The 13555-nt window shown below is 40.8% G+C and overlaps 1 protein-coding gene and 1 long non-coding RNA gene across 2 annotated transcripts in view; one reads left to right on the top strand and one right to left on the bottom strand.

Annotated features, from left to right (window-relative positions):
* The window catches only part of LOC134796328 (uncharacterized), a 280891-nt gene extending 277469 nt beyond the window's left edge, over window positions 1–3422 (bottom strand). Inside the window, exon 1 of the long non-coding RNA XR_010144920.1 lies at window positions 3349–3422. This is a non-coding gene — a long non-coding RNA (uncharacterized LOC134796328). The remainder of the gene's footprint in view (window positions 1–3348) is intronic.
* Window positions 1–13555, top strand: part of LOC134796325 (GATOR2 complex protein WDR24) — a 39674-nt gene that overhangs the window by 3401 nt on the left and 22718 nt on the right. Inside the window, exons 3-7 of the mRNA XM_063768421.1 lie at window positions 3698–3813; window positions 4253–4359; window positions 5863–6076; window positions 8898–8986; window positions 9384–9543. Of these exons, the coding sequence (XP_063624491.1) occupies window positions 3698–3813; window positions 4253–4359; window positions 5863–6076; window positions 8898–8986; window positions 9384–9543 (686 nt within the window). The remainder of the gene's footprint in view (window positions 1–3697; window positions 3814–4252; window positions 4360–5862; window positions 6077–8897; window positions 8987–9383; window positions 9544–13555) is intronic.

The raw sequence follows: 13555 nt of genomic DNA, 5'->3' as shown, positions 1-13555 counted from the left end.
TGACATCAGTAGGGTCTCTCTTGTTAAAACTATTACTCCAGGCAGAGAGGCAAGACAGCAAGTTAGACACTGTGGAACGATGCGGGCAGAAACCATGCTGTTGGTCACCTATCACACAGTGCAGGGCAAGAAATTCTCTTATGTGTTTTACTAGAATTTTCTCCATAGCTTTGCATGCTACGCTAGTAAGGCTTATCGGCCTGTAGTTAGATGGTTCAAGCTTATTTCCTTTCTTGAATATTGGTGTCACGGTGGCTGTTTTCCATTGCTCAGGTAAAGTGCCTGTATCATATGATGCCTGCATTATCTTGGCTAATGGGCCGACCAAGGTATCGCACTTCTGCAGCAGTGTGACGGGACTATCATCTGGTCCTAGTGCAGAATCTGTTTTCATTTCTTTAATGACCTGTTTAACTTTATCTGTAGAGAAGGTAATGTCTGCAATACACTCCTCAACTCTGAGGGATGGGTCTATATGTGGCAGTTGACCGTGAGGTTCCAACTGAAAGACATCCTCAAACTGGTCCGCAAAAGCTTCAGCGATATCAGGGGCACAGGTTACGGTAAGTCCTTGTTTATTGGTTAAAACGTTGGGTGTGCTGACCTTCGATGTTAATTGCTGGCGAATGTAGGAGTAAAACCGCTTTGGGCCAGTATTTAACAAGTCTGTTTCATATTTAATGCGGCATGTTCTAATACGGTTTGTTAGCTTGTTATTTAGCTTCCGGTAGTCTTTATAAAATTCATCCAAGCCAGTTAGGACATATTTGTCCCAAAGCCCTATTTTCTGCTTTATCATGTCTCGAATCTCTTTATTGATCCACGGCTTATCAGGAGTGTCATCATTTGTTTTAATTTTAGCCTTTGGTACATATTGGGCAACAGCATCCTTCACTACAATAAGAAATACATTGTACTGTTCTATGACGTTGTTCACTGAATCTATACTTTGTGGTAACTTGAGTGAAATTGTCTCATTTATTTTGTAGTAGTCCGCTCGGTTGTAGTTATATCGCAGTTGGCTATTGGTGCGAGGTGTCTTCGTTTGCAACTGTATGGTAGCTTGCATGCAAGTATGATCACTTTTACCAATAGGAGCTTGGTGGTCAATATTTGCTATTAGTATGTCATCATTTGTTAGGATAAGGTCTAGGCAGGATGGTTGGTTGCCTTGGCGAAATCTAGTGTCTTTCTTAACCAGTTGATGGAAGTTCGTATCCTTGTACCACTGTACAAAGTTATCCTCTCTTGGTGTCAGGTATCCAGAGCTTTCTAATGGCCATTTTACTCCACCGTAATCAAAATCCCCCATAGCGATAAATAGATTCGACTCCGAAGCCACGCTCAGCGTATTAAGGGTATTGTCTTGTTCAATCGTTGAGTCATGTCCCCTGTATACGCCACATAAGATGAATTTGCAATCTCCAACTTCCACGTCCAAAAATAGGCACTCAGCGTTTGTATGTTTTGTGTTGTACTTAGTGTTTAATTTTGTTTTAATTTTAATATCCAATTTATTTGCAGCATATATTGCTACTCCACCACTACGTTTTTCAATCCGGTCGTCTCTATATAAGTCATAGCCTGGTATTTTTATCATCGAGTTGGGAATATTTGGTTTGAGCCATGTTTCTGTAATAATGATCAGGGTAGGTTTCAAGTTATTTACTCTAGCAATAAGTAGGTCGAGTTTGGAAGTAACAGATTGAATATTCGTGTAAAAAATAGTAACTGTAATAATAGGAGGTAAATGTAGTCCAACTGCGGTGGCCTTATTGTTGGTGACCACAGCCGCAACATTCTGGTTATTTCTGGTGTGAACTATTGGTTTTTTGCCGGTCTGGCGGCCAGTTGGGCGGTCTCTACGATTGCTGGATGGCCCTGGATGTACTTGATTGTGATCCCTGTTTCACCTTCGCTTATACGCCTGTTCAGCTCTTCTCTTAAATACTGAAGGTACTCTCTTTGCATGGGAGTAAGGTCGGCTTTCACAGACGTTGGTTTCGCTAGTCTTTTTTTTGTTTTTGAGCACTTCAAGTGCATCGCTTTTGCTGCGTAATATGATCTTCAGTCGGCGCGGAGTCGTGCGGCTGCTGGACTTAGCACCCAGGCGAAACGCTTTTATTCCGACACAGCTCACGTTCTTCGAGATGCTGGTTATCAAGTTCGTTGTTTCACGCACATCATGTTCTTTCCTCTCTTCGGCTGTGTCACTCGCAGATTCTGGAATATCATAGATGATGATGTTGTTCGCCCGGTTCGTTCTTTCTGTTATTTCACGAACTGCTGACTCCGTTTCCAGCATGCTTTGGCGCACGCGCAGCTTCTGCACTTCACCGGTTAGTTCGTCCAGTTTTTTCAGAATCATTGGCAACTGCGTTATTGACGATCTGCAGTCAGTGCAATAAAAAGTCATAAATCGAGCAACAGTCTTTAGTTCAAGCACTCTAACTTCCGTGGGTGACAGGCCATGGCAGTCACTACAAAGGAGGTTCTTGCACAAATCACAATTAACTGAAAGTTTTTTTTTCATTTGGCGTCTTCTGACATCTCGAACATTTTCCCTGTGCTGATATGTTAGGACTTGCAATTTTCATTCCGGACGATGTTTTCAGACTGTTGGCCATTATTTTGGTAGATTTTAAAGTTTTTGTACTGGCAACACTAAGTGACAATTTGAGAAAAATATTGAGGGTAGACTTATAAATTTGAAATGAGTCAATTGTCAGTCACGGATATTTAACACTATTATTGTTCAAAATTAATAGTTTTACACGTAGAAAACACTACCACAGTTTCCAAAACTATTCACAAGCACATTGTAACAGTTTTTATAGGATAAAAGACACTTTTACTATTAAATTTCGACTTAACTCGCGAGCAAGGTTTTACCCTGACAAGTGATTTTGACAGTTCCCGTAGCAGTATCATTTTCAATTACATTACATTTTCAATTTTCACTTCTAATTCTGCTGATGAGTTTAACTAGATAATTTTGATTACCTATGAAACAAAAATGTTAAAAAGTAAAAAAAATACAGATGAAAAGAAATCCTATTAGAATGTAATTCTCAGAAAGTCAGAAAGTCAGGCAAAATTCAATCTTATGTCAATGTCACAAAAAACACCTTTTGTAATGTTATCTAAATAAAGGTACACAAATCTAGAGCACAACCACTATTGTATCCCTAACACTGACCAAACATTCAGTTCACACATTAGTTTATTTAATAGGTTTTCTGATAAGAAAACATTATGGTATAGTGTGTTGGGGTAAGTTTGAAAGCGGGGTAAATTTGAAAATGGCTAAATATCTACTAAACCAGAAGCACTTCTTACTTTAGCAACACTTATGCTACTACAGTCACCATCTGATATATCAGAGCGGCCAAGGTGCTCAAAAATATCTGAACACGCACTCTCACGCCTTGGCAATAGAGAGAGGCGAGTTCAGATATTTGTGAGCACCTTGACCGCTCGGATATATTTGATGGCGACTATACAACGCTTGCTTACTGTTAGAAGAGAAAGTGCTTCTATTTTAGTAGACATTAGCAATTTCTGGTGGGCCTTCGCGGTAGCGCGGGGTTTTCCCTTGTCAGTGTGCGCTGCGCGTAGCAAATCCTCTTCAATGATCTGCGCTGCGGTATATACAGGTTCTGCTTTAAAATTAAATATTTAATTATTATTATTGTAGAAAACACCATAGCCACCGCTGCTACTAATGGAGCTGTCGTGGTGTGGAACCTCGGGCGCTCCGGGCGCTCCAAACAGGAGCATGTGTTCTCTGACCATAAGAGGACTGTTAATAAGGTAGGTCACATCCGAATACGCGTAAAAGTTAGAAATTTGGAATGAATATTTGACATTATGATGACAGAACAGAATCTAGACAATCTAAACCTGAGTGCATCAACCGTGAGTGGGGACTTATAAGTACAGGTTTAGAGCAGTAGTTCAGATCTGACTTATAACTATACAGTGAGTTTAATGACCAAATTTTCTGCATAACACTGTTATTTGTTCTTATTCAATAGCACACACAATACAATACGTCAATATTTAAGAAAATATTGGCTTTTTGATATGTACTTTATGTAGCACATTTCAATGTTAGAACTGCATCTGATGTAAAAATAAGATCCTAAGAATTCTCTGTGATGCTCCGAGGTTGGAGTTGTTAAAATTTATACCTTAATGTAATTGCAATAGGTAGGAAAAAACAAACATTTACTATTTCCGTATTTTGCAGGTGAGCTTCCACCTAACGGACCCGGCACTGCTGATATCCGGCTCTCAGGATGGCACCATGAAGTGCTTCGATCTACGGATGAAGGAAGTCGCCAGAACTTTCATTAGGTAAATGTTTTGGCTTCTGCTGAATTTTGGCATAGTCAATAGGGGATATTACCACAGATTATATAATAGTTCTTACGAACAGATACTTATCTCTCAAAGAAAACGCAAATACCTACCGGTTTGATACCTACACAAAAATACAATGGAGTGACCTTCAGCGCGCCGTTCCCCGCACCGCGCGCACCGGCACAACGCTAGGGTTGCCGACGCGATGCTTAGAAATTTTTATACGTGTGAAGACCGGTCTCTAATTCGATTGATCAAACTATCAAACTAACATTAGAACTTGCCATAAAGTTTATAACAGCATAGCGTTAAATAACTACATTTAAGCAAGTTAGGTTAGGGTAGTGTTTGCGATATACCTAATTTATAAGGTTATACCTATGTCCCTGCAGTGACCGCAGTGTTTACGCCGTCCTATAAACCACGCAATGAACCCAGGAAGAATTAGTTTAAAAACTTCGTGTAATTTAAAATCAGATATAGATTAATGTTACGCAATAAAGAAAAATAATTGAGAACCCATGATTACAGGCAATTCATTATAAAGGCCCCAGTACACAATGGGCCGTCGCCGGCCATTCCAAGGGACGCATTTATGCGTTAGAGGGAGCAAGTGATATTGCTATCTCATTCTACCGTATGGCTGCGTCCCTTGGAGTGGCCGGCAATGGCCCATTGTGTACTGGGGCCTTAAGATAACCAGAGCATAATAAATGAGTACCTATTTTCCGGTGTAAAATTAAGATCTTATTGTCGATAAAATGAATATTTACCAAGTTAGCTACCTATTTCAAATAGATATCTAACTAACTATAGGTACATTTGTCGTAATAAACACTACATGTTTAATTAACGTAATTCAATAGTACCTACGTAGCTTGTAACTATCGTAAAAATTGTCAGTGCGGCGCGCGGTGACGTGCGTGCGTGATCGGGTGTGGCAACCAACTGGCTTGCTTTTATACCGTGAACGGGAGCAGAATCGTAGGTATAAATCCGAGCTCGCGCGGAGAGTTCCATAGGCCTGATATTACTGCAATGTTCTGCTGCCAGAGTGCAGCACTACCGACTCTAGTAAATTCATCAACTAACTTATACATACTGTGCCTCATTTGCCTCAAACTGTTTTTTGACAAGTTTTCACAGACTCACTCACATAAAATATGACATTGATGCATCAAGGCGGTTTGTTAACAAGGGCCTACCGGTAAACGCGAAAATCGAAATTTAGTTATCTGCCTCTTTATCGCTCGAAAATGCAAGAGTGATAGAGAGGCATAAACCGAACTTTCGATTGTTGTGTTTCACGGTAGGCCATGTGGTTGACGTAGTGACGCATGATGTGTCATTGATGTTTGTTTACTGTATGTGCTAGTTGTGCCACCTACGCAGAGCTTTGCCTAATATTCCCTATTGAGTTACAGTTACCGTACAGTTATACAGAAAAGTACAGCCAGCAATAGCTTGCTTTAAAAAAACTCAATTGTCTTTTTCCAGTAATACAGAATCAATACGGGACGTCCAATTCAGTCCGCACCAGGCACATACATTTGCCGCGGTGTCTGAAAATGGTTCTGTCCAGTTATGGGATGTCCGTCGCTCCGAGCGGTGTGTGGTACAGTTCACCGCGCATTCTGGACCGGTGTTCGCGTGCGACTGGCATCCTACTGCCCCTGCGTTAGCCACGGCATCGAGAGATAAAACCATAAAGGTTTGTACCAGTTGCCAGTACCAGCTATGGGACGTTGTTAAGCGCTGTGTGGTACAGTTCACCGCGCATTCCAGGCCAGTGTTAGCCATGGCGTCGAGAGACAAGACCATCAAGTAGTTATGTGGCTAGGCTTCATTCATGGCTAGGCATCAAGTGGCTAGGCTTAATCCTACAATGGATGTAAAATTAATGGGAAATGCCATCGAGCGTGTCAGTGAAGCACGAAACTTAGGCCTATTAATGGATTCGGAGCTCAGGTATGAGAAACATATTTCAAATTTAGTTAGGAGCTGTTTCTATAAGTTAAAAGTTTTGTACAAGATAAGACCTTTCTTGTGTGAAACTCTACGCATCCAATTAGTTGACTCACTTGTTCTGTCAAAATTAAATTATATGGATATAGTATATGGTCCACGACTACTCACTAAAACAAAGCGACTGGTGCAACGAGTTCAGAACGCTTGTGCCCGTTTTTGCTTCAATATTCCGTTAAGGGCACATGTAACCCCATTTTTAAACAAATGCAACATGCTTAAAATGCTACACCGACGTAAGCTTCATCTGGCAAGTCTTCTTTTTGAGGTAGTGCACCAGCGGTCTCCTGCGTATCTCTTTGAGAAACTTTCCTTCCGTAAGACTCGTGTAGCTCGACAATGTGGGTTGCAGTTGTTAACGCACCGTCACTGTTCGGCTGCATTCCGTGGAAGTTTTAGATATTTGGCAACAAAATGCTGGAACAATCTGTCTCCGCCTTTGAGGAACCTGAAAAGTGTGCATAGTTTCAAAGTTACGCTAAAAAAAGAGATATATGAACATCAGCAAAGACAGGAAAGTTTAAGATGTGATACTAGTTTTATCTAAGAAGCCTTTTTTTTCACATACCTGTAGTTATGTCCCATGAGCCAACCATTTCTGCACTATTTTTTGTCACTTTATTTTAATTTGTTCGTCTTTTCCAAATAATTAATTTAGTGATATAGTTTTGGTTTGTTTAAAGCTTTTACGACTAGAAGTTTTTAAGTCTTCTGCACAAAATGTACACGTGGATAGCTATGTCATAGCACAAATATGGCCGTGTGACGTGGCCATGGCGTGGCGGCCAGCTGTCACTTGGCTGTCAGGCCTGTTCCAGATACGGCAATTGCCGCAATGTTGAAGTTGTATATTAAATAGTTTTAGTTTCAATTTTATGTTTTAGGTATAGTTCTAGTTTTTAATTAGTTTAGTAAATTATAGCATAACCGCCTCGTCGTCGAACGGCGTAAGCCTGGGTTACAACGGAAGAACAGCGCTGGCTTTGCCAGCAACATGCTGAGTTGTGACCCTTTTATGGCATTTTTCACTAAATGTTATACATTGTATATTTGTCAACATGTTTTTGTCATCTGTGTTTGTTTGTCATAAATAAATGTATTTCTATTCTATTCTATTCTATTTCTAAGTATTTACGTTGTACTTCAATTCATCAATTAATTGTGAGCTTTTTTTTATCTTTTATTAAATTATTGTAAACTTTGAAATCCCAATAAAATACATATTGATCCGATTGTCACTAGACATTTCGCACTTATCACCCAGAAACGAGGTCCAGCACAAAAATACCAATCGCGTCCGTATTTATTCTCCGCAGATCTAAATAATCAAACACCTACATTCCAAAACCCACCCAACACCTTTGTATTTACAGTTCTAAACCACTCGGCAAAAACTATAAATAAGGGTCATAGATTAAATCGGTCACTATAAAGACAAACGCGTGCGATTTTGAATCTTATATCATTAACATACGACTCAAAATACAAAGGTAAATATATTGATATAATTTGCATAATAAAACAAATGTCTGCGGAAAGTAGGTCGCGATAAGCGCCTCGTGGCATCGTCCACATCTAACTGATATAATGTAAACCTTATTGTCAAGACTTAAGGTGCACAGATGGTTAGTTAAGAGTTGCACTTAGTATTGTGAAGTCATCGGTCAGTCACCTTGTGTACTCTATTGTCTAGCCTGGCGAATCAAGGGCATGTACTTGTACATGAGTATGTCTGGAGGTAAATGAGTATGAACGTATGATATGATACCCGAGGCTCGTGTCGTCCAACACCGTCATATTTTTACCCAGCTACGCGCATTATTGATCGTTTATATTTTTATTCTCTCGTAGGGTTTTGACGCTTATCTGCTTGTCTACATGTGGTAGTCTGTATTCTTCAAACGTAGGTATTATATCAAAATTATGAACTTATAAATTATTTATTTTATTAATTTCATGTGATCTTTAACTACATATCTTGTAAAACCAAATCTGAATGTTTACTAGCTATTATATTGCATTTCTACTAAAACAAGAAACAACATAGGCATACATTGCTTTTAGTTATTTTCACATCATTACACAGTATGTCTAGAGCACTTAGTTGTCAAATAATTTGAAAAGTAATTTATTTGTATCTTTATACGAATAACCTATCAGAGCGTCCTTATGGAAAGCGATAATGTGGTACCTATTTCTTGAAAATTACACATTTGTCTTAATGGGTTAACGCATTCACTGCCACCGACGCATATATGCGTCACCGTGACTTTCACCCTGTGCCTTTGACGCACAGACGCGTTCATAATATATATAGTGACTGGAAAGTGCGGTACCTGGTGAATGTCCAGGAAAAGAGGGTAGCAGTGAATGCGTTAATTAACCATTAATAATTAATTACATTTAAGTAGATAATGACTTCGTGACTTGAGTAAAGTTGATTATTATTTTGTTTTTAATCTGTCTACAGTGTCTACCTTTTATCTTAAAATGAGTAATTGTTTCAGGTGTGGGACATACACGGGAAGCCTACATTAGAGCACACAATATACACCATCGCGTCCGTCGGCCATGTCAAGTGGCGCCCACATCGCAAGTGAGTTGGCAAAAATATTCTCTTGGAATAGGGAATATTACGCAAAACTCTGCGTAGGGGCCGCCACTACTACTATCCAGCACAATCTGGGGGTCTACCGCGAAACAAGAAAATCGAAATTTCGATCTCTAACCTCTCTATCACTCTTGCATATTCGAGCGATAAAGAGGCAGGTAACGAAATGTCGATTTTCACGTTTCCCGATAGGCCCTTGTTAACGAACCGCCTTGATGCATCAATGTCATATTTTACTTAAGGCACAGTATGTATATGTTACTCTATGGTTGACTAGCTAGCTTAGTGCTGCACTCTGGCAGCAGAACATTGCAGTAAAACCCCCTATTGAGTTCCTTTCGATCTCCCTGAAGTATTTTCTGTATAAAACTCCCCATTTCAGACACCACGTAGCATCCTGCGCCCTAGTGCTAGACTGCGCCGTCCACGTGTGGGACGTACGTCGCCCCCACGTTCCCCTCGCCACGTTCGCGGAGCACAGAGACGTGGCCACGGCCGTCGCTTGGCTGCCGACGTTAGACGCGTTCCTGTCGACCAGCCGAGTGAGTACTGTACTGTACGTGTGGGACGTACGTGCCCACGTGTAGCCACATGCACAGAGACGTGGCCACGGCCGTCACTTGGTTGCCGACGTTAGACGCGTTTCTGTCCACCAGTCGAGTGAGTACTGTACTGTACGTGTGGGACGTACGTGCCCACGTGTAGCCACATGCACAGAGACGTTGCCACGGCCGTCGCTTGGCTGCCGACGTTAGACGTGTTCCTGTCCACCAGTTGAGTGAGTACTGTACTGTACATGTGGGACGTACGTGCCCACGTGTAGCCACATGCACAGAGACGTTGCCACGGCCGTCGCCTGGCTGCCGACGCTAGACGCGTTCCTGTCCACCAGCCGAGTGAGTACCGTACTGTACGTGTGGGACGTACGTGCCCACGTGTAGCCACGTGCACAGAGACGTGGCCACGGCCATCGCTTGGTTGCCCACGTTAGACGCGTTTCTGTCCATCAGTCGAGTGAGTACTGTACTGTACTGTACGTGTGGGACGTACGTGCCCACGTGTTGTAACGATGCACGTTACTATAGGTATTTAAATTAAAAGCATTCTTTAACTAACACTTAAAATAATAAATAATTATAAGCTTAACATTTTGATTTAACAATATTATCGAACGAGCGAGCGAAGCGAAGCGAAGTTCTTATCGAACGAGCGAGCGAAGCGAAGCGAAGTTCTTACATTCGACTTGGGACACGCGGCTGGCTAGCGGCACGTCCCGGCATTTCGATGTTTTTAAGCTGAACTATCAGAGGATACACTGATTTAAACTTTCACGATTATTAAACATTATCAAACTGCACAACGGGACTTAATCGCGTATTTAAGTTTTAAGATTTACCTCCGACGTTTCGAGGACGGCGTTGTCCCCGTGGTCTCGGAGAAGACTGGCTCAAGTTGACATCAACATCTTCTAGCCGCGCGAGTTTTTCGAACTACCCGCACTTGGTCTTGTTTATCAGTTTGAACGTTTTGCGCACTAGGGATGTCACTCTGTCGACACACAACACTAACGATATTCGATTTATCGACTGTCGATATTCGTCAAAAATCAAAAAAAATCGTCAAAAAAAATCAATCAAATCGTCAGGTCAACAAGTCTGCGGTGGCTGAGCATTTGCTGGAGTCAGGACCAAACCACTGGATTGAGCTGCATAACCCTAAAATCCTCTCCACGGATCGCCATTTCTACAGTAGAAAAGTGCGGGAAGCCATTGAAATCAAAAAACATTGCAATTTTAATCGGGACGAGGGTTTTAAGATCTCATCCACATGGAATCCAGTCATTAGTAAATGTAAGCGGAAACGAATATCGACAGTCGATAAATCGAATATCGTTAGTGTTGTGTGTCGACAGAGTGACATCCCTAGTGCGCAAAACGTTCAAACTGATAAACAAGACCAAGTGCGGGTAGTTCGAAAAACTCGCGCGGCTAGAAGATGTTGATGTCAACTTGAGCCAGTCTTCTCCGAGACCACGGGGACAACGCCGTCCTCGAAACGTCGGAGGTAAATCTTAAAACTTAAATACGCGATTAAGTCCCGTTGTGCAGTTTGATAATATCAGAGGATAGTTTGATACTCAAGAACTTAAGTAAATTTGTTCTAATTTAATTTAAATTGGGTGAACGTATAGTTGAGGGCATCCAATTTTAGTCATTAAATTTTGAGCTGGCTCGATCAAGAGGTTAACATGCTAAAAAGCTATTTGTGAGGGGTCTTGCTATTCTGGTCATTTTATTTGCAAGAAAGTATGGTCGAGTTTGGTATCAAATGATATCAAATGAAAGTGTTTGGTTTACACATTAATAATATTGTTTTTTTTTTAATTTAGGTTTATAAATAATTACTCAATGTCAAAATACTTTTGATCGTTCTTATCCCAGACATAAATAATCAGTGATTATACAGTTTGACACAAAAAGTGTATTTATGTCTGTATCACTCTGAAATAATGCCTATTGTGCAATCCAAGATGGCGGCCATGCACTATGTCATAAAAGTCGTCATGGATGTCGTTTTGTAGCTTAGAGAATATAACCAACGGAGTGGTCATTAACAGGCGTTCCCCTCTGTCGAAAATAGGCGGCCAATGGTCAACGGCATGTCAACCACATGTATGGACTGACGTTTATCTGACATGGCTATGTTTACGTTACGTATACATTTTATGTGCCCCTCCCCCGCAAAAAACGGCAGACTATTTTGTACCGAAAATTATAGACATGGCGTCTCCGTTGGTTATATCCTCTAAGTTTTGTAGGTTATAGGGGGCGCAGATTTCGAAAATGATGACCATTTTGGATTCCAAGATGGCGGCCATACACTAAAAGTCGTCATGGATGTCGTTTTATAGGTTTTAGAGGGAGCAGATTTCGAAAATGATCAATCAATTACGAAATGCCCATCTCGGCCTAAGTAGTACTGCATTCAATTGATCTTTGTGTCGAACCGCGAGTTCTTGGTTCGGGGCGAACTACTAGTTATGTTAATTTAAGAAATGAAAGCAACGCTTCTATGTGCGAGTGTACTTTCGGCCGAACGACTGGTGTCAGCAGTTTTGGACTTCTGATACCGGTGGCCTCACTCCGCGCCCCACTCTGCGCTCGATCGTCTTGAAGGATAGACGCTGCCGGTTGCGTTCACGGCCGTGTGCCGTGACCCTACACGCGCCGGACGGGTCTCATTTCCTTTAAATAAATTTACGATAAAATAGTTTTTAGAGAGTGACAGTTATAAGTTAACAGTCTTAAGTTCAGTAACAGTCTTAAGTTCTTCGGCCATGTATCCAGAAATGTGGACTCATTGGAAAGGCTTGTAGTACAGGGCCAGATCGTAGGGAAAAGATCTAGAGGAAGATCTCCTACGCGATGGACCGACCTTTTAAAAATAATGACGAAGTCATCCGTAGTCGAGTGCGCTCGCAACGCCATCAACCGTCAGAAATGGAGAGACATCGCAAGAGCAAGTTTGAAGTTCACCAACATAACCGGAAATGAAGACCAGCCATGAGAGAGAGAGAGAGAGAGAGAGAGAGAGAGAGAGAGAGAGAGAGAGAGAGAGAGAGAGAGAGATTCTTTATTTGTGAAAACACAGGTACAATGATTGATCTTACATTACAGTTTCGTAGTCTCACCATGCTCTGCCAATAGTGGCGTACAAATACTATACTACTTATAAACATAAAACATGCATTATTTCAAAATTTACAAGTTGTAAATTAAATATTAATCATTAGAATTTAGAACATAATTATACACTTAACCCCTGGAGCGCCCCAGAATTACCGTAGTATGGAACTCCTATACTAGTTACCAGCACACGTGTCTGTTTAGGGCGCTCCGAAATAAAATTATACATACATTTAATTTTCATTCAAATATTCATTTATTTTATAATAACATTTTTCGATTAATAGTGCAGTCAGTTGTTTTTTAAATTGTGATATTGGTAATGATTTTAAACAATCAGGAATTTTGTTATATATTCTGGTTGCCATTCCAAAAATGCTTTTTCGCATCAATGTGGTCTTCCGTTGCTCATTGTGCAAGTTCTGGTCATATTGTGATCGCGTTGGTTGTTTGCGGTACTCTGAGACTTTAGCGAACAAATTAGAGTTGCATTTAACAAATACTGCCATTTCTAAGATATAAATACACGGAAATGTTAAAATTTTCATTACTTTGAATAACGGAACACTGCTTTCTCCGGGTTTTTTCCCGCACATTGCTCTTACACACCGTTTTTGGGCTATAAGTACATTTTCCCTATCGACTGAATTACCCCAGAATATAATCCCATATCGGAGTCTTGAGACTACAAGTCCATGGTAGGCCGACAGAACTGTGTCTTGACTAACTATTTTTGATAGTTTAGAAAGTGCATAAGCAGATTTGTTTAGTTGTTGACATATCTCAGCAACATGAGGTTTCCAGGTAAGTTGACTATCTATTGTATCAGTATTAATAGGATTTATGCGATTGTAGAAGTGCATTACAT

The sequence above is a fragment of the Cydia splendana genome, chromosome 13 (genome assembly GCF_910591565.1).
Source record: "Cydia splendana chromosome 13, ilCydSple1.2, whole genome shotgun sequence".
In the NCBI taxonomy this organism is placed as follows: Eukaryota; Metazoa; Arthropoda; class Insecta; order Lepidoptera; family Tortricidae; genus Cydia; species Cydia splendana.
Note: the sequence above shows the minus strand (reverse complement) of the source record. Positions and strands in the feature narration are given on the sequence as shown.